This window comes from Aspergillus terreus, genomic scaffold (assembly GCF_000149615.1).
Source record: "Aspergillus terreus NIH2624 scaffold_7 genomic scaffold, whole genome shotgun sequence".
In the NCBI taxonomy this organism is placed as follows: domain Eukaryota; kingdom Fungi; phylum Ascomycota; class Eurotiomycetes; order Eurotiales; family Aspergillaceae; genus Aspergillus; species Aspergillus terreus.
Window position 1 is genome coordinate 626,918 of NT_165930.1, and position 24,072 is coordinate 650,989.

Genomic DNA, 24,072 nt, shown 5'->3' on the forward strand with positions numbered 1-24,072 from the left:
CAAAAGGAAGATTGGGAAGTCTTAACCGCTGACCAACCGGTCAGGCGTTGCTGTTGCCGAGGCCGTATTCGATTCTGAAGCACTAACCTCGTTGGCAGGAGTGCTGGTCTTCTCTGACGGCGCATCAACCTTGGGGTCCTTCTTCTCGCCCTTCTTCTGCTTCGCGGTGAGAGATCCGAGCTCCAAGGCTTCTTCAGGCAGTGGACGGATATGGGGTTGACAGATCCACCATGGTCTTCCATACTCCGCAATGGTCTTCTTCGAACCGGTAAGCTCTGCATTTGGTGTCGGTTCAAACCGTTCGGGAAACTGCTCGTATTCTTTCAGTCCTTCTCGTATGGCCCTTTCCACAAGAGCCAAGACATGCTCGAATGCAGCCATATCGCCTGGACGGGACCTCGCGAGAGCATCGCGGACGTTTGTGTGGGTCGCAATCATCGGCCGAAGTAGCTGGAAGAGATGACCCTGCATTACCCCGAGACTGGGAGAGTTGACTCTCTTTCCTTTGGTTTTATCGCGCTTCTGCTTCTTCTTCGGGGGTCCTTCCTCGGGTTCCGCCTCCTCAGTGTTCGTCTGCTGAGGTTCCGGCTCCTCGTCGACTGCGTCTGAAGGCATATAGAGAGGCTTTCTTTCGGGAATGGGTTGTTCAAGGACATATTTGTAGATGATGTCGAGATAGCGGCGCAAGACGGCGTCGATCCGATAACCGCCCTTTCCGTTCCGCCCACGCCAGTAGTCTCGTCCTTCGCTACCAATTGGAGGTGGCTTGCTGAAGATGGCTGGGTCTGAGAGATTGCCCTCGGCGCTCATCACACCGTCAGCACCGGTCGCCTCGAGACAGCGTTCCAAGTCGTCATGGTTGAGGTTGTTCCCGTTCGCGAAGATGACCGTCTCCGGAGGCAAGTTGTCGCGAAGGTATCGGATATACGACCAATCCGCCACACCGGTGTTATGACCTTTCTGTTCGCGCGTGCGTCCATGGAGGGTGATTATGCTCGCACCCGCCGACAAGATCATCTTTGCGTACTCCAGCGTTTTCTCCTTGGATTCGAGGATGCGGAACTTGGCCGTAACCGGGATCGGTAACTCCGTGTGTAGCTTATTGATCAGCTTGTAGATCAAGTCCCAGTCTTCCTGCAGAAATGAACCGTAATGGCCCCGCTTTGCGATACCCTGCGGACATCCCAGGTTCAGATCCACGGCGTCGCAGTAGGGCGCGACGTGCTGCGCAGCCTCTAGGAAGTCATCCGGGTTGTTTGCGCAGAATTGAACGAAAAGCGGCCGGTCGATCGCAGGATTGCCGTCGAGGTAAGGAGCATCGTCGTCTTTGCCGACGGCGGCGCGTGTGGGATGGAAGTGTTGCTGGCGGAAGCTGAGCTGCTCACGAAACAGGCGTGCGTGATACATGGGCGAGTATGCAAGAAGCTGCTTCTGCTCTTCGGGAGTCATGAACGATCGGGTGAGCATGCGCCATGCCTTTAAGACTCAGAGTCAGCCTACACAGAACAAGACAATTCAATTCAGAGTGACCTACAAATTCTGACCGATCAACCATAGGCGCGATGATGTATTTCGGGCTCCCGATGCTTTTATAGAACTCCCGTCCGAGCAGCTTCTTCTTCGGCGCTGTCGACTCTGCTGGCGCATTCTGCGCTGCAGCAGTGGTGGGGGTTGTTTCTTGGAGTCCCATTTTCACGATCCCTGACCCGTGATTTTTGGAATATTGACGCCCCAACCACGGGGCTATGTACCGAAAAATCCCTATTGTGAATTCGGCGGGGTGATTTGAGGGAGGGTGCAGAAAAGTTGTCTTGAAAATCGACTCAAGTTCTCTCGCATGCCGCGGGACTTTTTTGCGATGGCGATTTATCTGGGGACGGAACAACATTGTTCCTCTGCCTTATCTTATCCGGTATTTGTAGAGATCATGATGCCAATGAGCAACATCCGCAACATTCTTCCATCGACGGTGGAAGAGAATTCTTTCTGGGATTTGGTCATTTGTATGCAAGTGCCCTCTCAGTGGTATCGATTATCTGGTATTGAAAATCTTCGGAAATTGCGCGTTGAGCCCTGGAAATAAGATCAATGATAACGGGATTCGACGAACTTGCCAGCTGATGTGTTGATCGCGTTGAGGTATGACTGCGTATGATTATAAACCTTTCAGGTCTTGAAGGATAGTTATCACTGCGTGAGAGGCAGCATCGCTTCCAAGACAGCTCGGGACTTGATTGTTTTGACAACAACCCGCTCCGGACTACAAGGAAAATCAACAAAATGGACTCCGGACCAGGCAGTAAGTTCGCACGGGTCCTATCTCGCCTAGCAAACATCATTAACAAAACTTCCAGCGTCTTCTCCAATCTTCCTGTCCGAGGACGGAGAGTATGCGGCGCAAGTGAATAACAAAGACCTCATCGTTCATCTGAACCCAACATCTCCTGGCTTCAAAGACGTGCTCATCGGGAAAGCCAAAGAACACGCACCAAGATTCGTCAAGTTCTCACGACCAAAAGACACCACTTCTCCAGAGAATTCTGATGAGGAAACCACTTCACGCCGCCTGCTACATGCCAGCGATACCCGAATCTTTGTTTGGCAGTTAAAGCCCCTGCAACTACACGCCGAGATCGAGAGCATCGAACCTGGTGCTTTGAATATTGATTTCGGAGGAGACGAGAACGAGATCATTTTATTCCACGCATGGAATACCAGGATCACCGTGTATGCCCTGGACACCGGGCGCAGCCAGGTTATCAAGAGTCCCAAATTCGCGCATACCAACGGATTTGGCTATCGGCCCAAGACGCGACAATTCGCAGTGCTGCTAAAACCCGACGCTTCCGATCTCCTGACGATTCACGACTTTCGAACCTACGAACTAATCAACCGAGCAGTGCTGCCAACGGTCGACGCTCAAGGACTCAAATGGAGCCCTGATGGGCGATGGGTGGCTGTATGGGAGGCAGCGAGCGCAGGCACGAAAGTGTTGATTTTCACTGCTGATGGACAGCTCTTCCGCACGTACACCGGCCTTCCTGGGTCAGACATCTCCCTCGACTTAGGCGTGCGGGGGATAGAATGGAGCCCCGTCTCTCCACAGAGCGGTGCGTCGGAGTTTCTGGTGGTTGGAAAGGCTGATGGGACGGTTGAGATCCTCCGCACGAAAACAGTAAATGCATCTTGCAACAAACTGCCAGCTCTACTGTATAAGCTAACGTGCCTAGTTTTCCTGTTCAACCTCGCTATCACACGTCTTCGAGATCGACCAACATTCTCCGCGCATCTGGCGCGAGCGCTGCATCTCCGCGGACGGCGTCTTGGAATATGCCGAGTCATCAGGCTCATCCGCATTCAGCACGGTAGCTGAGACGTCTACTCTCCCACGGGGCGTGTCTACTATTGCGTTTAGCGCAGATGCAGCTCTCATGGCGACGGTCGACCAGACGCGGCCGAACATCGTTTGGGTATGGGAGCTAGAGCCGACTGCCATGCTTGTTTCTGCCCTGGTCCACGAAGCTGCCGTTCGGCAGGTCGTGTGGCATCCGTCAAAGACGGAAATGCTCATCACGACGGTGAGTAACGCGGGAGCAGCCGTGCGGTATTGGTCTCCGTACAGCGTTCCGTCCATTGTGCGGGTTCCTGTTGCACGGAATGAATCTGGGCGGTATGATGCGCGTTGGGTATTACCGGGCCAGGAGGGTGAGTCGATGGTCTGGGTTGGATCTCCTGAGGACTATGTGCTTGGGTATCTTGAGGGAGATGATGGTGCTTTGCGGTTTCAGGTGGTACATAATATCAACAGCAGGGTGCCGGCTGGTAGTCACGGGACGGCAGTTGGTCGATGACGTGAGAGAATTATAATACGAACAGTTGATATCTAGAATCTATACGCAGATAATCTCACGATAAAGCCCAACATTACGATGTATCTTGAGTTCTGCCTGAGGCACCACAGTATAGTTCTCACAGACCAATCACAACCCTTCCTTCTGTAGGCTGCTAACCGAGCACGCCAACAACCAGGGCTTAGGGCTAAGCCTCACGTGATGCGCAATCGCTCCCCACTCGAATTTCGCACTTGGGCTCGCCTCTTCCTTGCCGGTTGTTCGTTGCGCAGCTCTCATCCGTCAAACAACCACATCAGACAGACAAGATGGTGAGTACCGGCGAGCCTCCCGCATCGCAGACGACGACGATAAAATGAACAGACTAAACTAATTATTCCACGCAGGCCCCCGCACGCAAGAAGTGGTCCAAGGGAAAGGGTATGCAAACCACCACCTCGTATCCGACGATGTTATCAGCCAACGACCCCCCTTCGCTCCGATCAAACACGGCGAAAATTTCTTTCAGTTGCTTGAGGCTGTGCGCAGGGGGCGTTGTGTTGGAGTTGAAACACGAAAAGACCGGATGGGAGATGTACGGAACAGCGTGACTGACTCTTGAACAGTTAAGGACAAGGCCCAGCACGCCGTCGTCCTTGAGAAGCAGACTGCCGAGCGTCTCAACAAGGATGTCCAGTCCTACCGCCTGATCACCGTCGCCACCCTCGTCGACCGTCTGAAGATCAACGGCAGCTTGGCCCGCAAGGCTCTTGCTGACCTCGAGGAGAAGGGCCAGATCAAGAAGGTTGTCGGCCACTCCAAGATGAACATCTACAGTACGCCTCCTTTCCGCGCGGTGGACGATGGGAATCGACGCTAACTGATGTTTTGCAGCCCGTGCCGTTACCGCCGAGTAAATCTCCTCGCATTAGTTCTTTCTCGCGGTTTTCCTCTTGCTACGAATGATATCTCTCAAGTTCGGAAGTTGGGCTGGGCGAATGATGTATAGTGGTTCGATCAATCAATTTCAAAAGTGAATGAACTGGTCGCGCTACTGAACGTGCCACGTAAATGACATCAAACGAGACGGTGCTATTGCAATGAACGAATGTAGGCCTGCTGGTATAAACACACGTAGTACTACAAAACGAAACACATTTGGATATGCAGTTCAAGGATGTCCCGCCTTGGCCGCCGCACGCTTCATATCCTTCCGCTTCGGCCGCTGCTGCTTCGCAGCCTGGCAGAGCTCCCGCGGCTCCCCGGCCTCGGGTTCCGCGCCGACAACCTTTCCAACCTCAAAGTACTTCTTATGGTTGCGGAAGAAGTTCTCCCAATGCTGGACCTGCTGGCGCACGCGCGCGGCAGCCAGCCGACGGTCCTGCTCACGGCGGATCTTCATCTCGCCGCTGCTCAGGGTCTTCAGCTCGTCGGGATCATCGATGGGGATGAACATTTCCTCGACGCCGCGCAGGTCGGGCGTCAGGTCCTCCTGGAAGCAGCCGGTGACAAAGGCGCGGGTGGCATCCTTGCCCGTGAAGAAGCTGTAGTGGCCGCCCGGGCCGTAGACGAGCGGGTTGGCGGAGACGTCGAAGATGGAGCCGTTGACGGCGAGGTAGATCGGAAGGGCGGGATCGGCGCCGTTGTAGACGGCGAGCTGGTCGGGGGTAAGGAGGAGAGGGCCTTGCTGTTTGTGTGGATTGTTGGTTAGCTGGGTCGAACGATGGTCTGTCTGCTGCGGAGTGGGATGATCGCACCAGGTAGCGAGACAGCACCGGCCACCGCGTAAACCACGGTCGGTAACCCCAGAGTAGCGACTCTGACGAGGTCATGTAATACGACAGGCCGCAGGAGGCGACGACCAGTGTGACCAGCACACGCAGGATGTCGAGGACGCTGATGCCGCGGGCTTCATTGCGGCGATCGTGTCGGGATGGTCGGGACTCTGCGTGGGAGGACTTGGGGGGCTCCGTGCTGGAGGGAGCTTGTCTTTGGCGCAATTCAGGCATTGCGATGGGGGTGAAGGGTGAGTGTTGTCTGTTGCTGGGAGGGGAGGGGACTTTATGTTCAAGGTACGTAGCTACCTAGGTAGTTACCTAGGATAGTCGAATTGCCGATCTCCGTCCGTGGATGGTGTGACACGGTAGTTCAACGGTCGTCTGGGATTTTCAAATAAAGGTTTCCTTCTGGCTGAATCTCGTCTCTTTACTACCGTTTTTACGTGATCGCGTCATACGGTTCTTTCTACCATACCAGGCGATAACCATTGTCACTTAAGGAGTAGTACGTCAAAGAGAATCAACATGTTTCTATAGGCCCAGTATTACTTCCAGTATCTCCCGACGCGCCGTCTTCGTATGCGCCCGACGGAGATCTCCTTCTTATATAGACACAGCTTTCCAACAGTATTATCCCTGATCATAAAAGCCCTGGTAAACGCCTAGAGTCTGATCCAAGTTAGCAACAGCCAACCAGCAATGAGTGAATAAACAACAGTGAGAAATCTCTCAGACATCCAAGGAAGTATTGCGCACAGAGCACGTCTAGAATGGGTTCAAACGACGGCTAGCGTGGAAACTGCGAATGTAGGAAAAAATTTTCATCATCGAGATGGGGGTGCTGGACACAATGTCACCACTCACCATAAGTTAGTACAGTCAAGAAGAGGAAGATCCTGGATTGCCGAGACTAGAGTGCATTCCCAAGCTGCATTAAGCTTGTGTTGCTGGCCAGCAGCAGAGTATTCGACAGAGCTGGAGTTGAAAGCTGGAAGAGAAGAGAGTTGAAGGAAAGGAAGAAACGCGCGCCTTTTGTAGTTCGGCAAAAAGAAAAAAAAATTAGCGGGAAAAAGAAGTGGGTCTCATGACTTTTGCTGCCTGAATGCCTCAACGTCAAGATGACCTGCAACAAAAGTCACTCATTCTCAATTGAATTGATTCAAGATACCTGGGGTTGGATTTATGATCCTACAGGCCAACATCCATCATCCTTTGTACTCCCAAAGCGCCATCCCAAGCTGCAGCCTAACGGTAGGCGGTTTGCCAGTGCCCCAATCAGACAGGATTCCCAAAGTGAATGTATGCTGGTCCGATCGATCCATCCCATCCTATGTCGTAAACGTTCTGTCGTAGAAAAAACCGAGGCGTCGAGTGTTACTCTTCGGAGCGACACGGAGACGCAGCGACGACGGCTTTGCACATTCAGTTGTCTGGCTCCTGCACCGCACCCTCCAGGCTACCCTGCTCGGGGCCCTGTTCCGCTTCTGCCTCTTGTTCCCAGCTACGCGAGAAAACTTCGTTGAGAGATTCCTGAAAAGTACGGCAATTCATGTCGATGAGGCCCTTCTTCTCTTTCGCTTCGGGGTTCCTGATGACAGAGACCAGGCACAGGTATCTAGAACGAGTGTCAGCAGTTTATGGTGGCAGAATCAAGACGGATGGACTGACTTGTTCATCTCCATCAAGTGGATCATGGTCTCGTCGTGCAGGACAACGTGGCTCTCAGCCTCCTGGTTCTGGTCCCCCTTGGGCTTGCGGTCCGGGTGGTCCCACGAATACAATTCAGAGATGTCCACGATGACGTCGATGTAATCCGAGCACATCTCGTAGCAGGACATGTCGACCGGACGAGTGTCGGATGCAATGTAGATCTTGCTGAGCACGTCAAAGAGATAGGTCTTCTCGAAGCCGCAGTTGTTGGCGAGAGTGTTGATGAGGTTTTCCAGAGTCGACAGATTGGGGATGAGCTTCTGAATCACCTTGCTGAACGCCTCAAAGACCGAGTAGTCGTAGATGGAAGTGAGGTAGTAGTGGACCGGGGCATTCTCGTATCCGTTATCGCTCAACTCATCCGAGATCAGCTGGACGATATCCTGGAAAGTGTCGGTGCGGTACTCGTCCGACAGCCCGTCAACCTTGTGGATGAAGACTTCGATGTTGATGTTTGGGTACCACTGCTGGACGGTCAGGATGGTACGGTTCAGACGGGCGACCGAGTCCAGATAGTCATCCTGCGCGTCAATGACCCAGACGAGGGCCCCGAGACTGCCAAAAATAGCCTCCAGGTCAAACGACGGCTCCGTGTACTCCAGTTGACCCGGGAAGTCCCAGACCTGGAAGTCCATGAACGAGCTGCATTCATTCCGTTAGAACAAGTCAGGTATGAGTAGCATACGACGCTTACTGGATGGAATCTTTCTGGATACGAGTGGTCGACTCCAGGAAAAGAGTTTCGTTGGGGGGCATCTTGTGGAAGACCACGCTGGCGATGGAGGACTTGCCGCTCCTATCCAAGTCAGAACTGTCCTCATGATTGGACTCCAGAGTTTGGACACTATACCGACGAAGTCCCATCAGGAGAAGACGGGGTTTAGGATCCTGCGGCTTGGTTGTAGACACCTCACCCGGCTTCGCCTGAGCAGGCTGAGTGGGCGACTGCACGTGCAAGAACAACGTTAGCTGTTTCTTGTTTTCGAGGGGAGTTTAGATGGGTTTCCGGTATGATCAAGGGCGTATGGCTTGGTCCAAGGTCTCCCAGGACCAGGGAACCGCCAGTCCAACGGCAGCAGTAGTGTCATGGATAGTTTTAAATGCAAAGAATTGAGATCTTACCTCCATGCTGTCAACTGTCACTGTCGTAGGAAAGCTCAACGATCGAGGTAAAGTGAGTGGTGAGGAGGAAAAGGAGGATTGAAAGTGGCTGCGAGAAAGATCCCAGTTTTGTGAAGAGCCTCTGACGCCGAGAACACCAGATCACTTCTATACAGGAATTCACAATGAGCCACCGTACTCGTGTAACACGGTCGTTTGATCGATCACGCAATTTGAACAAGAATCTATTACACAAGAGGGGGCTGTTGAAGCATGCAGCACAAAACAAAACCAGTCAAGTGCACTCAGCAGCCGCTGTGACCCATAGTGGACGCAATGAGCCAGCTCAAAAGAAAGATATCACACAGTTACAGCAGGGTCCCTGGGATATGTCATACACATGAGGTAGTATACACGGCTACTCCCTGGTAGGTGGGATTGATCACCGGCGCAGGGGATTGCGGGGAATCCTGGGAGGAGACACAGGCGAGCACAGCAACGGAGGAATGTGTCTCTGCGCGTCACCGGGAGATCGAGAGGAGCGAGGGGAATTCCTGAGGAAGTCGATATCTGCTCCTGAGATGATTCTTGATGGTGGTTGGGGATGTGGTGCGGTTTAGCCAGGAAGACCGGGAACCCGAAGAGCAGGCTTGGCATTTCTTTGTCAGGGCGACTGTTGCTCTTCCCCATCAACGGCGATCATCTCCGCCTCGTATCGCTTATCAGCACGTCGTCTTGCTTTTCATGCTACAAACCAGGAAAGAGAATTGCCATTAAGTGAAACAGAGTTGGAAAGTTCCTACAGATGGCACGGAAACTCCCGCAATATTTATGGTGGCAAAGGCATGGCACTCCACAATGCTTTGTTTGCGGAGATATATAAAGCCCATTCATACTCTTTGAGACTATGAAAGTCAGTCAACATGCAACAGTATGGCTTCACTCACCTCGCTATCGGAAGCATGGGTAATGTACCCAAAATATCCAATTGATGATGGATTGGATGAACTGGTGCTCAAGCCTTCCAAGCGTCGCAATGTCTCCAAAACATTAGCGGAAGAACTTGCCGACTACGAGAACAGCTTGTCGATGATGCGTTCCTTCCAGAGCCAAAGCCTAGCTGTACCAGTGAAGCATCTCCAAGCTCTTTTTGGTAGCTGCTTGGTACATGACTTGAAGGAAGACGAGGTGTCCAGCAGCCGTGCCTTGGTGGTATGGCGTCCACAGACACATATAGATTGCACAGATTGCACTAACAACCAACAAGAAGACCAATGGGTTGTAGGTCACTCCGAAGCTAACCTAAGCATTCCTGTGAATCATGTTGAGATTAGAATGTCCCAACAGTTTGCGTTGTTGGTATTCTACATGCTGTTTCTCATGCTATGCTACTTTCTCTATATCCCCAGTTGATGAATACAATTTCCCCCGGGTGTTAAATGCAACATGATGGCTAACAGAGTTGGGTTAACACAAATGATACACATCTCCCCAGGACCAGAATTAAACATGAATAATTTCCAACTACATAAGACAAAGATAGTATACACCGTACTGCGTAGAGGCGACAACGAGGGCCATCGGGGCATCGGTCTTCGGTCATCGGAGATGTGCCGAAAGCCTTCCTGCCAGTTGCTCCACCCTGCAGCAGCCAGCTCCTCTTGATCTACACCAACCATCCTATCTTCTCTCTTGTCTCGGTCCATCCCAAATCCTGTCAACTCTAGATTGTCATGCACAGGACTCTCGAGATACATGATTATCTAAAGTTACTTGGCTTGTGCGCGTTCCCAACAGAGACAACATAACCATGTTCCCCGAAGCCGGGCGTACCCGTATAGCTCAGTGCAGCCGCAACATCCCACGAGCGCTGGAAACACGTTGTTACAGCGCCAATCCTAAACAAAATTCGGCTGTAGCTGTTCTATTCCAGGACATCGACCCCCCGGTCATCAACGGTGTTCGTAAACCCCGCAAGCCTGGCGGTGAGTTCCACCACAATATCCTGGTGGTGTCAATCTCGATTACTTACCATTCCCAAAGGCTACCAGGACTCTGGAGCTGATATTGCCTACAACCTACGGGCCAAGGGGGTGACTGTAGTCACTCCGGAAGTTCATCCCTCGGACAGGGACCATGAAGGCTGGTGTTTTCCCGACACCGCCGAAGGCATCCAGCGTGCGGTGCAGAAAGGAGCCACACATCTGTGGGCTAACACTATCCTCTTTAATTCTCATCCCCTGCAAGCATCCGACACGCTCAATGCATTTGCATCCAGCTTGTATGTCGTGGGACAGCCACCGGGCCTCGTGGAGAATTTCGACGACAAGGCATACCTCAATAGAAAGCTGGGTCAAATGGGCGGCTTCACGCTGCCGCGCTCGTGGATTATCACAAGCTCCGACGATGTCGACAGCGTCATTCGCTCTATCGGCCAGTATCCCGTTGTGGGTAAGCCGATCCGCGGCCGCGGAAGCCACGGCGTCAAGGTCTGTCACAGCGCGACAGACTTGCGGCAACACCTTGAGGCCCTGTTTCGCGAATCGCCCACTGTCATGGTGGAAGAGTTCCTTAGTGGCGAGGAGGCGACGGTAACGGTCATGCCACCGTCTCCAGATCGGCCTGAATACTGGAGCATGCCGCCGGTCGTGCGATTCAACCACGCTGACGGCATTGCGCCTTACAACGGAGTCGTGGCTGTGACAGCGAATTCCCGGACAGTTAGCCCGGTCGAGATGGGCGACGCTTCCTTTACTGAGCTTATGAGGCAGTCCGCGCGAGTAGCCGAGGTTATAGGTGCCACGGCGCCGATTCGAGTGGATGCGCGACGATTCGAGCCGGGGTCGCGGTTTGCTCTTTTCGATATCAATATGAAGCCGGTAAGCTGGGCTATACAGGGGCTTGGGCCAGAAAATTAACAATCGCTATCTAGAATATGACGGGCCCGGGCCGGCCTGGGCGTGAGGATCAGGCGAGTCTGACTGCTTTAGCAGCTGCAGCCATTGGATGGGATTATCCTACTCTCTTGCAGAGAATTCTCCAATGTGCGCAGCCTCTTGGTGTCTTCCGCAACTATCAGAGTCCATTTTAAGCATTGAAATTCCGGAAATTGTCTATACGACATGATTGGATTTAGAAAGAAAAGAATTTCATCACGAATTCTCCATGATTTGACTTGAACCGCCCCTACGCATACTTCGATGCGGATCTTCCGTCCTCATCCTGCGCGTGTGGATCAGCTCCATACGCAATCAGGAGCCTGACTATCTTTTCGTCAAACATGGCTTCCACAACCGCGGGTGTGCCGTAGCCGTCACGGACATTGGCATCAGCCCCATGTTCGAGCAACAGAGCAACGCAAGCATGGCGGCCGTTCCTGACAGCGTCGATCAACGGCGTCGTCCCGTCAGAGTCCGCTGTATTTGGGTTGGCTCCATGCGTGAGTAAGAGCTTAGCCATCTTCCTATCGTCATTTTCGATGGCCGCCGCGAGGGGTGAATCTCCACGTCGATTACACTGGTTGATGTCGGCTCCATGCGAGAGTAACAGGGACATGATATCGTACAGCTCTTGCTTTGCCGCGTAATATACCAAAGGATCCGAGCTTCTGTCCCGTATGTTGGGATTTGCACCGCACTCAAGAAGAAGTTGCATGGTATCCTTGCCTTTTCGATATGCAGCGGCGTATAGTGGTGTATCGCCGTCTTCGTCGCAAAAGTTGGGGTCGGCGCCGTGGTCGAGGAGTATGCGGACGTAATTTTCCAATTCCTCCTCTAAGGCGACCTTGATCGGCATCGCGCATCCATATATATCCCGTGCATACATATCAGCACCGTGCTCCAGGAGGAATTTGAAGAGATCTTCGTTTATTGTCTGTACAGCCCAGTGTAGCGGAGTTGTGATACCGGGCAAAAAAGTCCCTGGTGGGTTCACGTCAGCCCCATGTGTGACTAGCATTCTGAATATCTCATAGCGATGTGTTTCAGCAGCCCAAGACAGAGGGGTTTGTCGAGGTGCGGAGTCTGAATCCGCCTGTCCCGGCCGGCACATGCAGGCCGCGTTTAGGTTGACACCATAAGCGACAATCTTACTGAAGACATCTGTCGCTTCATTTTCCAGACTCCATGATAGTATAGTCCTTCCAAGTTTGTCTGGCTGGTCGATGTCCGCAACACTAGTCAGCAGCATGTCGAGAAGCGTCTGATACTGGTTCTCTGCAGCCCAGACCAGAACGCCGCTCCCAGACTCATCATTTGCATGGAAAGAGACACTGTGCGGAGCTAATGTGCATATTATCTCTTCTCTGGTGCCCCTGATCACTGCTGGTAGCGAAAATGGATTGTCTCCATTTATGTGGGCACCCAGATCAATGAGTTTGTGCATTATATCTGTTTGCCCACTTGCAACAGCATGCCATATCGGCGTCTTCCCATGTACGTCAGTGGCATTAATGTCGGCACCATGCTCAGCCAGAAGTGCGACAATTGTACCATGGCCACACTGTGATGCCCAGGATAGTGGTGTCCGGCCATCCATATCATCGAGATCGGGGTCGAAATCACTTCTGGAAATAAGCATATGGACTGTGGTCTCGTGGCCGCCCTCCGCTGCATAGGACAGTAAGGTTCGTCTGCGATTATCGTATATGTCATTCTGGCTGGTCTTTCGAGCAAGAAGTACTTCCACTACTTTGTGATGCCCGTTCCGGGCGGCGTAAAGCACAGGCGTGATGCCATGAACATCTGCTGAGAACGGGTTCACATCACTCCGGGTCAGAAGCAACCAGACCAGGTCAATATGCCCCCGTTCCGCAGCATATGACAAGGGTGTTCGGCCATGATTATCTGGCTGATCAGCCCGAACTCTAGGCTGAGACAACAGGGACCATGCCCGTTGTATATTCCCTTCCATAGCTGCGCAAGAGAGCACTGAACGTCCCCCATCGGGTTGAGACGAGATTGGCAGCTGTTCTATTGGAGAACCATCAGGTGGGCTATAAAGAGCCAGCTGGGTGGTTTGTGAATCAGTTGGTGGAGCCTCTTGTTTGTTTCTCCTGCTGAGAGGTTTTCTTCTCGCGGATGCAAGACGCTGACGCTGGACACATAGCATTCGCAAAGGATACTGGGCTGGTCGAAATAGCCTGAGATCAACAGGGACCAGCTCATCTTTGCCAACCCTCTCGAAATGATCCATAGTGAGGGTTTTGTCTCTGAGGTAGATCCCCACCCAGTCGTCCTCCATTCCAACCTCCGTGCAAGGAAGGACAGCGAGAACTAAGCCATCTGGACCTACTGCCATCGTATAAAGCTCTAAATGAAGCCCCTTATTGTCTAGCCGCCATGGCGTCTTTGTTGAGATTGAGGCCCCGGGCCTAACAATGATGTCACTCGACTCCCTAAAGGCTGCCGGAGAGCTGGCCAAAAGCCCACCGTCATTTTCATCACCACCGCTATCCTTCCAGGCAAAGATAGTGTGGTCGTCGGAGACGTTCATGATCTCTTCTTGCAATCTGATGAAGGCTTTATCCCCCTCGCCGTAGAGTAATGGCATGTTTATTCCAAAGATACCCATCAGACAATAGGCGATGTCCTCGATCCTGGTTGATTGTCGTTCCGAGGCCCAAGACATGCGTTGAGCGATGCTCATCGTTTCAAGACTTTGGGACCCGTCAAGAATCCCCAGAGGAATATTGGTGCGCTCTAGGATCTCAAGCTGGAGGCTGTCCCTAGTCCCCAAGACGTTCCACTTCTTGTCGAAGAATATTACTTCTTTCGGAGCAATGAGCTCTTGGAGTGTCCATCCCCGCGTAAACCATCTGCTGCCAGTGAAATTGACGGATGGGACGTCGGAAAGATAGGCGTAACAGACATCCGCTTCTTCGTACCAACGGTACATGGAGTTGATCGCTTCGGATAGCTCTGCGCTGCTGGTTTTGTCAATGCAGCATGTATCCACCCAGAGATATTGATAGTTGTTTTTAGCGGCGGTTGCGCAACACTCTTGGATTTTTCGATACCCGCCACTATCTATTCTGCGGCCGTTCCTCATGTCGTCGATTGTGATTTCTTCTGCGCCCCATGTGTGGGAGAGAATGGCATACTTGGGGACCTCTCGGTTGACCTCTGTCATGGACAATTGGTGGCCACCGTCTTCAATATGGATCAGCCGCATGATGAGAGGGCGTCTTGTTCTTGTTGCCCCTTTTTTTCCTTGGATTGACTGCCTTTATCCCGGTTGAATACTTGGCAACCGCATGCACTTCCACGTGTAGTGTAGTTGAAAAGAAGAGCACACGCTGGGTTGGAAATCAGACCCCTGATTTATCTGATATAACACTCAAAATCACTGGCCTCGACATGCTGAAGAAGGGTTTTATGTAGAAAGGAAGAGGCCATTCCGAGGATGAAAATTGGTCTTCGTGTTCGGCATAAGATACGAGGACTGCGGGGCTTACGCCCTAATATTAGGGGCCAATCTCTTTCGAGAGTGAAACCATGAGGCCTTTATCAAGTATGTATGTGCTGTATATCCTCTGGCGGATTCCAGGTGATTTTCAATTGCCATATGGTATGTTTCACACTGGTCTCTTCCTTGAACCCGATGTATGGGAGCAGTGACGCCCACTTAGGAGTAGTAGCATGATCATAATGGCCTTCAAGATCTAATTATATCCTTCCAGAAGCGGAAGAATAACTGACGAGGAGGACCTTTGGACTTATAAATGATGAGATAGATGGGAGAAGAGAAGAAGTTGTTGGACAGTGATGGTGTAACTACTTGATAGACACTGCTTACGTCATCGGGACTTCGCATGTGGAGTGCATGTGCATGTGACCCATTTTGTAGCCGGCAATTGGCTGCGGCGCCAACCGTCCGCTGGCGTCATGCTTCCTCCAACGATCTGATTCACATTCATTCTTGTTCTCTCTTCATACCTCAACCCCAGCTCGATTCCACTCCTATCCATGACCTCCCTGAAGCCCCGTGAACCCTACTCCCAGGAGGAGCTCTCCCAGCTCTATCCGCGGGAATTGAAGCTTCAATTGGTCCAAGTGGTACGTTCTCCGATGTCATAGAGCCTCGGTCCATGAGTCCCCAGCTAATAACGAATTGACAGTTTCTTCGCCATGGTAAGCTCATATGGGCTACGTATCTGCTCAATTGGTTCAAATGTTAACTTCTACTTTAGGTGAACGGACCCCCGTCTCATCGCGGTTTCAAAATGTATGCATCGCTCTCGCCGATCCGTCACCTGCATGAAAGCTAATACCCTACAGGCAGGCCTAGTTCCATGTAACGACCCAACATGACCCCCGTATAAACCCGGATATTTCGTGACTGATTGTCGGTTTCTGTGCGGTGAAGATTGGCCGTATTGCAATGTTGCGCGTCAGATGGTCCAAATGGCCGCAAGCAACCAGGATGTATCCGCATGGAATAGCTTCCAATGGCGGCGCAAAATGGAGGCATTCGGCAACAAAGACGAGTCTGTCGTGGCGATTGGTGCCACAGGCGAGATAGAGGGTATCTGGCAAGTTGAATCCCAGTAGGCCCCTCCAACAAAACGGCTGACGGCGTCGGTTTCCAATTAGTCAACACGGCGAATTGACCGACCGAGGACGAGAAACGACATATGCTCTTGGACAGCGCCTCCGCCATCTCTACATCGACCAACTCGGCTTTATGCCGAAGATCAAGTCCGACACCGAAGACATGTATCTCCGCGCAACGCCCATCCCTCGAGCCCTCGAATCACTCCAGCAAACCTTCTGGGGCATGTATCCCCCCAGCGCACGCACCCAGGACTTTCCTCCACCCGTTATCGTCGGACGCTCCGTTTCTGAAGAGACCCTCTTCCCGAATGAAGGCAATTGCCGTCGTTTTAGACAGCTTTCCCGGCTCTTCGCAGACCGGGCTGCACAACGATGTACGTGACACTTCGCGAGTAGCTCAAGGCATACACTGCGACTACACATCCAACCCAGGAAACCGAGGCTTATCGAAGACGTTTTGCGCTTCACCCACAGGGAACGAATCGGAACAGATGAACTACCTCAATCGCCTCCTCTCAAAATGGATGCCCGAGGCGTCCCCCCGGGTCGCCGTGGACTCCCACCCCCGACTCTCAGGTATCGCAGACACCATCAATGCCACCGACGCCCATGGCCCGGCCACACGCCTCCCAGCGGAATTCTACGATCAGCGCGCGCGCGAATATCTGAACCAGATCGCCGTCGACGAATGGTTCGCCGGCTACACGGAGAGCAACGAGTACCGCAAGCTCGGCATCGGCGCACTCATGGGCGACGTGGTCGACCGCATGGTTAGCCACGCCGTGGATGGCGGCTGGCGCAGCGAGACCTCGGCATCGGGCTCGCTCCAAAACGGTAAGGCGATCAAGTTCGCTCTCAGCGGATGTCATGACACCACCCTCGCCGCGATCCTGGGCAGTCTCGGCGCATTCGACCACCGCTGGCCACCCTTCACGTCGTCCATTGCCATCGAGCTGTTCTCCAAAGCGGAGCACAAGACTCTGCGTGAGGAAGCCGGTGCCATCCTCGGCGAACTTACCCACCACTCCACTGAGAAGAAGGATGGCGTCCTCTCCGTGTTGAAGGGCTCCTCGTCCTCGTCTACTCCTGCTCAGCCTCTGCCTCCGTCTGAAACTGCCCGTGCCCCCTTGTCGTCCCTCCCCGACTCCTCGAGACAGAAACTGCAGAGCCACTATGTCCGCATCCGGTACAACGACCACCCCGTTCGGATCCCGGGCTGCGCTGCAAGAGCGGAGAACCACCTGCCCGGCGACGACACTTTCTGCACGCTGGACGCCTTCAAGGAGATTGTAGATAAATTTACGCCCAAGAGCTGGCGGGACGAGTGTGTACAGAACCTTGGACAGGGTCTCTACGGTAAGGACAACAAGGAGAAAATCCCTGCGGGATTCTAGAGCACGTCTTGTTTTGGACATCTCCGTGCCATTCCAACCCTAATATCTGGTTTATAATGCTCGGGAAATAAGAGAGATAGAGACCGGCAGAAAGGAGAGAACTGGTTTATCCGAACTTTTTGTGAAGAAAAGAAACGCCTTGGATGCTCACATGTATAGCGAAGATCAATATCTTAATAGTGATGTACAGGAGTTGCGACCACAATAGAGCATTATCTCTGTATCTACCCAAAGTACGAGAGCATGGAGTATATGAATGTACAATGTGTATGGATAGTATATAAGGGGGATCAACCGAACCCACTTGTTTCGCTTTACTGCTTCTTTTCATTAGACAGTGCTGCATCTTCACTGTCACTGCCGCTGGTATCCCAACCGCTTTCGCTTTCGCTGGCGCTCCAGACGGACTTGCTCGGCTCTTTGTTCGCGTCCGCTGGCGCCTCGGCGGGTACAGCAGATTCCGACCCAGCAGGTTTCGTAGAATCGGCAGGCTGAGCCGGCTTGGCAGCTTTAGCGGACTCAGCCGCCAATTTCTCCTGCTTCAACTTCTTCTTGGACTTCTTCGCTTCCGCCTTGACCGCCATCTGCTTTTCGAGCTCCAGCTTTGCCTTCTCGGTCTCCTGGGCGGAAGCGCGCTCGAAGATATCGATCAGCTTTCCGACGGCGGGCGCATATGCCTGCGCAAGCGGCATATCGCCGACACGGACGCGCATGTAGTCGAAGGCAGCGACGACGGGCGCCTTCAACGGCAGCTGGGGTTCAGCATCGGGCGCGGAGTCCACAGGCCCCTGGAGTTCCGGGGCTGCATCGCCGGGCTCATTGTCCGGGATGTCAGGAACATCGTTGGAAACTGGAGGCTGATCAGTGACGACCTGACGGTCGAGTTTGGCGGCGACGGACGCGTCCTGTTTGTCCAGGTGGGCGACCTTCTGGTAGCGTTGGCTAAAATGGGTGAGCAGGATGGAGCGGGCTTCCATTCGACGGCCAATTTCAAGAGCCTCGGCGACAGTGGAGTGCTTCTTTGCAATGGCGGACATTTGCATGTTATCCTGGAAAGTGGCTTCGTGAATGAGCACAGTCGAGCCGTGGCCGACAGCCGCAAAAATCGGAGATGGACGGCAGTCGCCCGAGAAGGAGATTTTGAAGCCGTCTGGGAAGACGAGCGAGACGGCCATAGCGCCGCGACAGTGTGAGACCTTCGTCGCGAGGAGGTTGGAGAGACCTGTGGCTTTACGGAGGAGCGGGGTGAGAGGGGAGGTGTCATCGTCGAGGCGGAGAGAAGTGATTTGGGGTTTTTCGTCGGACTCGCTACCTGGGTAGGAGCCATCAGCACGGCAGTGACGGTAAAGAAGCTCAGTGCGGTAGACGCCGTTGGTTAGGTCTGGGTTGGCGCTGAGAGGGATCAGCCTGCCAAATCCGTAGTTCTCCACGCCAGCATACTCCTCAAGCCAGCCGACCATCATTTCTTCAGACACCACGAAGAGACGCTTCTCGTTCAGGATCTTGGCCATGTCAGTCTCCACGGCGGTCGTGTGGGGGACGCCGTCGGGGTAGTTCTCATGGAACCAGGCCCGAATCAAAGACGCCGTACCCAAGTGGTGGTCTGCGTGCAGATGGCTAATCCAGATCATGCGAAGGTTCTGGAGGACCTCTCGGAGTTGCTCGGGCTCGAAGACACGCTTCAGCTGGCCCAGCGTGTTCTCTCCACAGTCAAGGAGGTAGTAGCCGTAGCCAGGCACGTGCAGGAGAGTGCTGGATACGTTCCGGTATTTGGATGGAGAGGACGATCCGGTGCCAAGAGCGATGATCTCTACATCAGCGCCGGGGAGGCCCTTGCGGTAGTCCTCCAGTTTTTGCTGGAACTCGGGCTTCTTGATTCGCTTCTGAATTGTGCGCATTCGTTGGTCAACAGCCCGGGGCATCTTGTTCGCGATTTTCGACGTATTGAACAATGGCATGACTTCCGAACGGTTCAGGACGAACTTGGGCTCCATGTCGATGACAAGACCTGGTTCGACAGGTTCGAAAGATGGGATTTTTGCAATCTCTGTTCCCGCCGTGGGAGTTCCAGGCTGGGGGATCGTCACATTGTCGTGAACTGGCACGGGGAAGTTCTCTTTCCGCAACTGCGCCATGCGCACCGATGACCCTGCAACACTTGCCAACGACAGGTAGTTCGGGGAATAGTCGGAGCTCGATACGGTATGCTTGCAGTGGGACATCTTGGCAACAAACTCGTGCAGACGGGGGTGGTCACCCACTCCAGGGCCTAGGATCCAGAGAAAGGCTTCCAAATTCGTCGTCACGGAGGGTGAATTCCATTCTGACCGGTTAACCAGCCCGTCCACGTACTCCGGTGTAGGCAGATCGATAATCGCAAGTCCTTTCCCGAGCCGCGTGGGACCCAGGACCATATCCGGTGTGATGGTCTGATTGTCCTTGGACAAGACGCTCTCGCCTCTCGCCAATTTCGCATAGTCGGGCCCAGGAGTCACATTTAAATTCTTCGCGACGTCCGGGCGGAATTTCCCTCTGATGTCGTGGTTTCGCACGATATACGAGACAGCCTCGTCGCACCACGTCGTGGGAGGGAGTTTCTCCACCGTCGCTCCAGGCCACGGCTGGCGAACAAGCACCTTAATATCGGGGAGAGGCTCGCCACTACCGGGAAGAGGTCCCGTGTATCGATCGAGGTCCTTGGTCTCAGGGTTGCGAACGAACATCACTGCAGGCATCTTCACCTCGGCAAGGGGGGTTTCAACCAATGCATCCATCCTCCACGTAGAGTTAAACATGTCGGTGATAACGGTCTGTCTCATAATCTGGTTCTTGGTGTGCTCATCCATCGGGTCCAACGGAACGTTCCGCTCCTCATATTCATCCAAACTCCTCTTCCGCGGACTCTGCGGGCTGGGCTGACGCGACGCGGTTTTCGGCGGGAGCGACGTCGCCGGGCGAATCGGCATAGCCCACACCTTGATGTTACTATCGGACCACGTAGGGTTCTCGAACGGGTCCTCGGTCCCCGGCATCGTCCTTGCCATGGTCTCCGAGTCGTACTCCTTCGTGTATACGGGCATCCCTTTCCGGAAGACGAATCGCCGCGCCGTCGCCAGCGTATGTGCCAGGTTCCGCGGCCCATGAATCGTCAGTCTGCCCCGCTGGGCGACCGCCTGACCATCTTCCACGGCGTAGGGAACGCCATGCTCCAACTTCTGCGGCTGGGTAGATCCATCCTTAGCGTTGTTCTGTCGACGGGCCTGCTTCTCGCGCGCGGCCGTCTCGATGGCTGCAGTGGAACTGGCGAGGGTATCCGCCTGCGTGAGAATCACGCCGATGAGCCCGCCCGTATTAGCCCATTCCATCCGGCCTGTCAGAAAGACATCGGTGAGGTAGGACAGCCGGACGCCACGCTCGGTGCATGCTCGCTGAGTTCCTTCGGAAATTTGGCCGAAGAAATACCGCTTATCGGGAAAGTAGAGAAGGACAGACGTGCCGGGGGTGTCGGCGGTGGGCGTCGTCACCACCTGGAAGTAGAACTTCATGGGATGATTTCCGGTGGGCGGCGTGGGGAGGAAATTGAACCCAGTGAGCTTCTTATGGGCGCTCGGACTATATAGGATGTAGTTTCTTGCCTGTCGGTGCCTGACTTTGGGGGCTCGTAGAATATAGGTTCCCGGCTCGAAAAATGGATCGAAGTCTTGTTTCGGCGACGGAGGCCGCCGAACGCGCGAGAATTGTTTCTGAGGGGATCGGTATTTGCCCTTCGTTCGCTTGGATCCGGAACCGTCTGGAGAAGGCGATCTCGGCTTAGAGACAGGAGGTTTGATGGAGGAATAAAGTCGTGAGAGGGAGGTGGGCAGAAAAATCGGAGTGCGGGTTGTCGATGGGGCGAGGGTCCCGCGAAAGGCTCTCGTGAACAGCCCTCGCGACAGACGAAGGGAAGCCAACTTGCTGAAGAATGAAAGTCTACAGCTGGAAAGGGAGAGAGAGAAAGACGTTAAAGCAGACTCATTGCCAGACAAAATAGATACTGAGTGAGGATCGCAGTTGCGGCGAAGTGGAGCAGGAAGTTGGGGAGGCGATCTCAGTCGGGAAAGGAGCCGCCGTCGTGAGCTCGGGGAGACTAAACTCCAGATGACACATCCTCCATCATCGGAGAAAAATTACATCTACCAAAGCGTCGGTATCGCATAAATCAATGTTTCAAGACTTTTCAAATTGAATCTCTTCCTAATATGGGTTCTTCAAAGTCCCAATCCACAGGTATCCGAATTCCAAAATCCAATCCAATCCATCCAGGCTGCCATTTCAAACCCGATAACACCAGATAGCAAGATAGAGAAAATAATAGATGGAGAAAAAGACAGCCGAGTCAAACGGCTTAGACGCCATATATAGTCACAAGATCATGAACAAAGGAAACCGTAGAAGTCTACAAAAGAAAGGCACATCCAGTAGATCGGTACTCGGACTGCCGCAAGGATGAGACGGGGGAAAAAAAAATACAGGGCAAGGATTAATCTCAACGGCTCAAATGCATATGGGGAATCACAAAAGATGAGAGGTCACCAAGGAAACACGCTGGAAGGCAGCTTCCATGTCATGACAGAAGTGAGCCAACTGACGCCCCCCTGCCCTGGACTCGTTCTCCACGATCAGTTCGTAGACCGGCGCAGGCTTGTCGGAACGAAGACCATCGAAAGAGGAGATAAACAGTGCATCAACAGGAGCTGCGGCTGGAGAGTCCTTAAAGAGGGCGAAGGCGGGATCGGATTCATCGATTTCATATTCCGGGTCTTCAACACCAATGTCCGAGCCAGTAGGACGCTCTGCGACGGGCAATGGCTCCAAGACGGGCGCCTCATCTTTGGCACTAGGCGGCTGAGGGAGGTAAGACGCGAGACCAGAGCCCTTTCCAGACAGATATTCGGTATCGATGGCCGGGGGTTCAGGGACTTCCAAAACGGCAAAGACGGATGCGTTCGCGTAGTTCATGTCGATACCCGAGTTCCACCCACTGTTGAGGTTCATAGCAGAAACGTCCATGGTCTGCTGAGGAACCATGACCATACCGACGTGGGGGGTCTGGGACGTGGTGAAGTCTTGGGTAGGATGGGCAGGGGTCGCCTCCTTGGGGATGGTGGACTGCATGGGCGGCTGCGACATTACGGGGTGCTGCTGGGGCTGCGGCTGCGGCTGGGGTTGCGACGGCTGAGCTTGCGGTTGAGCCGGCTGGGTTGGGTTGTTGAAGGGGATCCCATTCGCGTTCATCTCGTCAAGAAACTGAGAGAAGTGGGGAGATGAGAGAAGCATGCGAGCCAGGTCGGTAAGACGAGCATTCTCCTCGAAGAGGGCACGGTTCTGAAGGCGCAATTCGTGAGCTTCATTGGTCTTGGCGGCAACTTCGCTCTCAAGCTGTCCAATGTATTCTAGACGTAGAGTTAGTGCGTGGTGGTATGAAAATTCGTGGTGAATATACCCTTTCTGCGCGAGCGGAAAGCACGAGCGGACACCTTGTTGCGGAGCTGACGGCGTTCCTTGCTGCTGAGCTTCTTTCCTTCCTCACTGGCCAACAGTCGTTCATCCTCATCCATCTCCTGTTCGTCCTTCTTCGCCTTGGTCATTTGCGGGAGAGCCGATGGAGAGGGAGTCTCATCAGGCGAGGTAACTGAGGTTTGACGCATCTGTTGCAGTAGTCGCGAGATCCGCTCATCCACCACCGGGTTCGGCGCACGAGTCTGGTCCATCGACGGCGCCGTTTGTTGCATATGCTCATCCATCCGGCGTTGTTGCTGCTGCTGCTGATGCTGCTGCTGCATTTGCTGTTGGCGGATCATTTCATGGTGTTTCTGCTGTTGGGCAGCCCGCGCCATCGCAGCCTGCTGCTGATGCATTCCGGGGTACATGCGACCGACCTGGGTCGAGGGGCCCATGGGGATGACCTCCTGGCCTCCCAGGGCATTGGGGTCGACGAACTGGTTCTTGTTGTTGGGGTTGGGAGAGAAGTAGTAGCCGGGCACGGCGCTCATGCTGTCGGACTCCAGGTCCATGTCAGACGGGTTCCGAGTGGGCAAAGAGTTGAAATCAAGAGAGTCTTCCCGCTTCATCGGAGGGTTCGACATCATGTCGCCATTCAACGGATAACCGGGGCTTGCACCGCCGAATCCCATGCCGTTCATCTGATTGAAGGTCATGGCTTGAGCCAGGGCGCCCGGGGGAAGGCCAGTCTGCTGCTTATGCTCGTCATATTGATGACTTGGACCCTGGAAAATGACAGGAGACTGGTTGTTGGCAACAAACTCGGGGTTTTGAATAGCCGGCTGGGAGGTCAGAGTAGTTTTCGAGCGAGATGGCTCTGCGGACGTATAGGTGAGTTGATCGAGGTTGAGGAAAGAGTCGATGTCCTGGTCGAATGTGGAGGGAGCCACAGGCGGCTGTTCCGTCAAGGCAGCCATGTTATGATTGCTGTGTGGAGGTGTTCCTCAGTGGGGGAGAGGGATGTTGAGAAGAGATTCAGACGATATCCGACCGTCGATGGGGTGGTAATATCGGTCGGATCCGGATGAGATAGAAGGGAGATGGAGATCGAGAGTAGTAGGGGGAGCGAACGGCGAGGAGCGGGAAGGATGAATCTAAAAAGGAAGAGAGATGATCGGAAAAGGACACCGAGAGAGGACGTTGAAAGGAAGAAGAATGGAAGATA

The 24,072-nt window shown here is 53.6% G+C and overlaps 10 protein-coding genes across 10 annotated transcripts; 4 read left to right on the plus strand and 6 right to left on the minus strand.

Annotated features, from left to right (window-relative positions):
• Positions 1-21: 21 nt before the first annotated feature.
• ATEG_05152 (tRNA-dihydrouridine synthase family protein) lies at positions 22-1,690 on the minus strand (the record flags this gene model as incomplete). Its single annotated transcript, XM_001214330.1, has 2 exons — positions 22-1,476; positions 1,535-1,690. 2 exons carry the CDS (start codon positions 1,688-1,690, stop codon positions 22-24), a joined length of 1,611 nt encoding a protein of 536 aa, XP_001214330.1.
• Positions 1,691-2,280: 590 nt separating this feature from the next.
• ATEG_05153 (WD40 repeat domain-containing protein) lies at positions 2,281-4,053 on the plus strand (the record flags this gene model as incomplete). The annotated part of the gene is made up of 4 exons (XM_001214331.1): positions 2,281-2,299; positions 2,355-3,175; positions 3,231-3,791; positions 4,030-4,053. 4 exons carry the CDS (start codon positions 2,281-2,283, stop codon positions 4,051-4,053), a joined length of 1,425 nt encoding a protein of 474 aa, XP_001214331.1.
• A 948-nt stretch (positions 4,054-5,001) lies between these two features.
• On the minus strand, positions 5,002-5,839 carry ATEG_05154 (putative heme/steroid binding domain protein; the record flags this gene model as incomplete). Its single annotated transcript, XM_001214332.1, has 2 exons — positions 5,002-5,517; positions 5,588-5,839. 2 exons carry the CDS (start codon positions 5,837-5,839, stop codon positions 5,002-5,004), a joined length of 768 nt encoding a protein of 255 aa, XP_001214332.1.
• Positions 5,840-7,030: 1,191 nt separating this feature from the next.
• On the minus strand, positions 7,031-8,446 carry ATEG_05155 (GTR/RAG family Ras-related GTP-binding protein; the record flags this gene model as incomplete). The annotated part of the gene is made up of 4 exons (XM_001214333.1): positions 7,031-7,223; positions 7,277-7,960; positions 8,013-8,263; positions 8,441-8,446. 4 exons carry the CDS (start codon positions 8,444-8,446, stop codon positions 7,031-7,033), a joined length of 1,134 nt encoding a protein of 377 aa, XP_001214333.1.
• Positions 8,447-9,352: 906 nt separating this feature from the next.
• ATEG_05156 (uncharacterized protein) lies at positions 9,353-9,704 on the plus strand (the record flags this gene model as incomplete). The annotated part of the gene is made up of 2 exons (XM_001214334.1): positions 9,353-9,631; positions 9,666-9,704. The coding sequence occupies 2 exons, from the start codon at positions 9,353-9,355 to the stop codon at positions 9,702-9,704; spliced, it is 318 nt and encodes a 105-aa protein (XP_001214334.1).
• Positions 9,705-10,229: 525 nt separating this feature from the next.
• ATEG_05157 (uncharacterized protein) lies at positions 10,230-11,510 on the plus strand (the record flags this gene model as incomplete). Its single annotated transcript, XM_001214335.1, has 3 exons — positions 10,230-10,404; positions 10,463-11,298; positions 11,352-11,510. 3 exons carry the CDS (start codon positions 10,230-10,232, stop codon positions 11,508-11,510), a joined length of 1,170 nt encoding a protein of 389 aa, XP_001214335.1.
• A 95-nt stretch (positions 11,511-11,605) lies between these two features.
• ATEG_05158 (uncharacterized protein) lies at positions 11,606-14,590 on the minus strand (the record flags this gene model as incomplete). Its single annotated transcript, XM_001214336.1, has 2 exons — positions 11,606-12,699; positions 12,820-14,590. The coding sequence occupies 2 exons, from the start codon at positions 14,588-14,590 to the stop codon at positions 11,606-11,608; spliced, it is 2,865 nt and encodes a 954-aa protein (XP_001214336.1).
• Positions 14,591-15,384: 794 nt separating this feature from the next.
• ATEG_05159 (putative acid phosphatase) lies at positions 15,385-17,366 on the plus strand (the record flags this gene model as incomplete). The annotated part of the gene is made up of 6 exons (XM_001214337.1): positions 15,385-15,474; positions 15,537-15,549; positions 15,609-15,643; positions 15,814-15,965; positions 16,012-16,346; positions 16,447-17,366. 6 exons carry the CDS (start codon positions 15,385-15,387, stop codon positions 17,364-17,366), a joined length of 1,545 nt encoding a protein of 514 aa, XP_001214337.1.
• A 314-nt stretch (positions 17,367-17,680) lies between these two features.
• ATEG_05160 (ribonuclease Z) lies at positions 17,681-20,911 on the minus strand (the record flags this gene model as incomplete). Its single annotated transcript, XM_001214338.1, has 1 exon — positions 17,681-20,911. One exon carries the CDS (start codon positions 20,909-20,911, stop codon positions 17,681-17,683), a length of 3,231 nt encoding a protein of 1,076 aa, XP_001214338.1.
• A 1,006-nt stretch (positions 20,912-21,917) lies between these two features.
• On the minus strand, positions 21,918-23,824 carry ATEG_05161 (bZIP transcription factor; the record flags this gene model as incomplete). The annotated part of the gene is made up of 2 exons (XM_001214339.1): positions 21,918-22,798; positions 22,849-23,824. The coding sequence occupies 2 exons, from the start codon at positions 23,822-23,824 to the stop codon at positions 21,918-21,920; spliced, it is 1,857 nt and encodes a 618-aa protein (XP_001214339.1).
• Between the last annotated feature and the right edge of the window lie 248 nt (positions 23,825-24,072).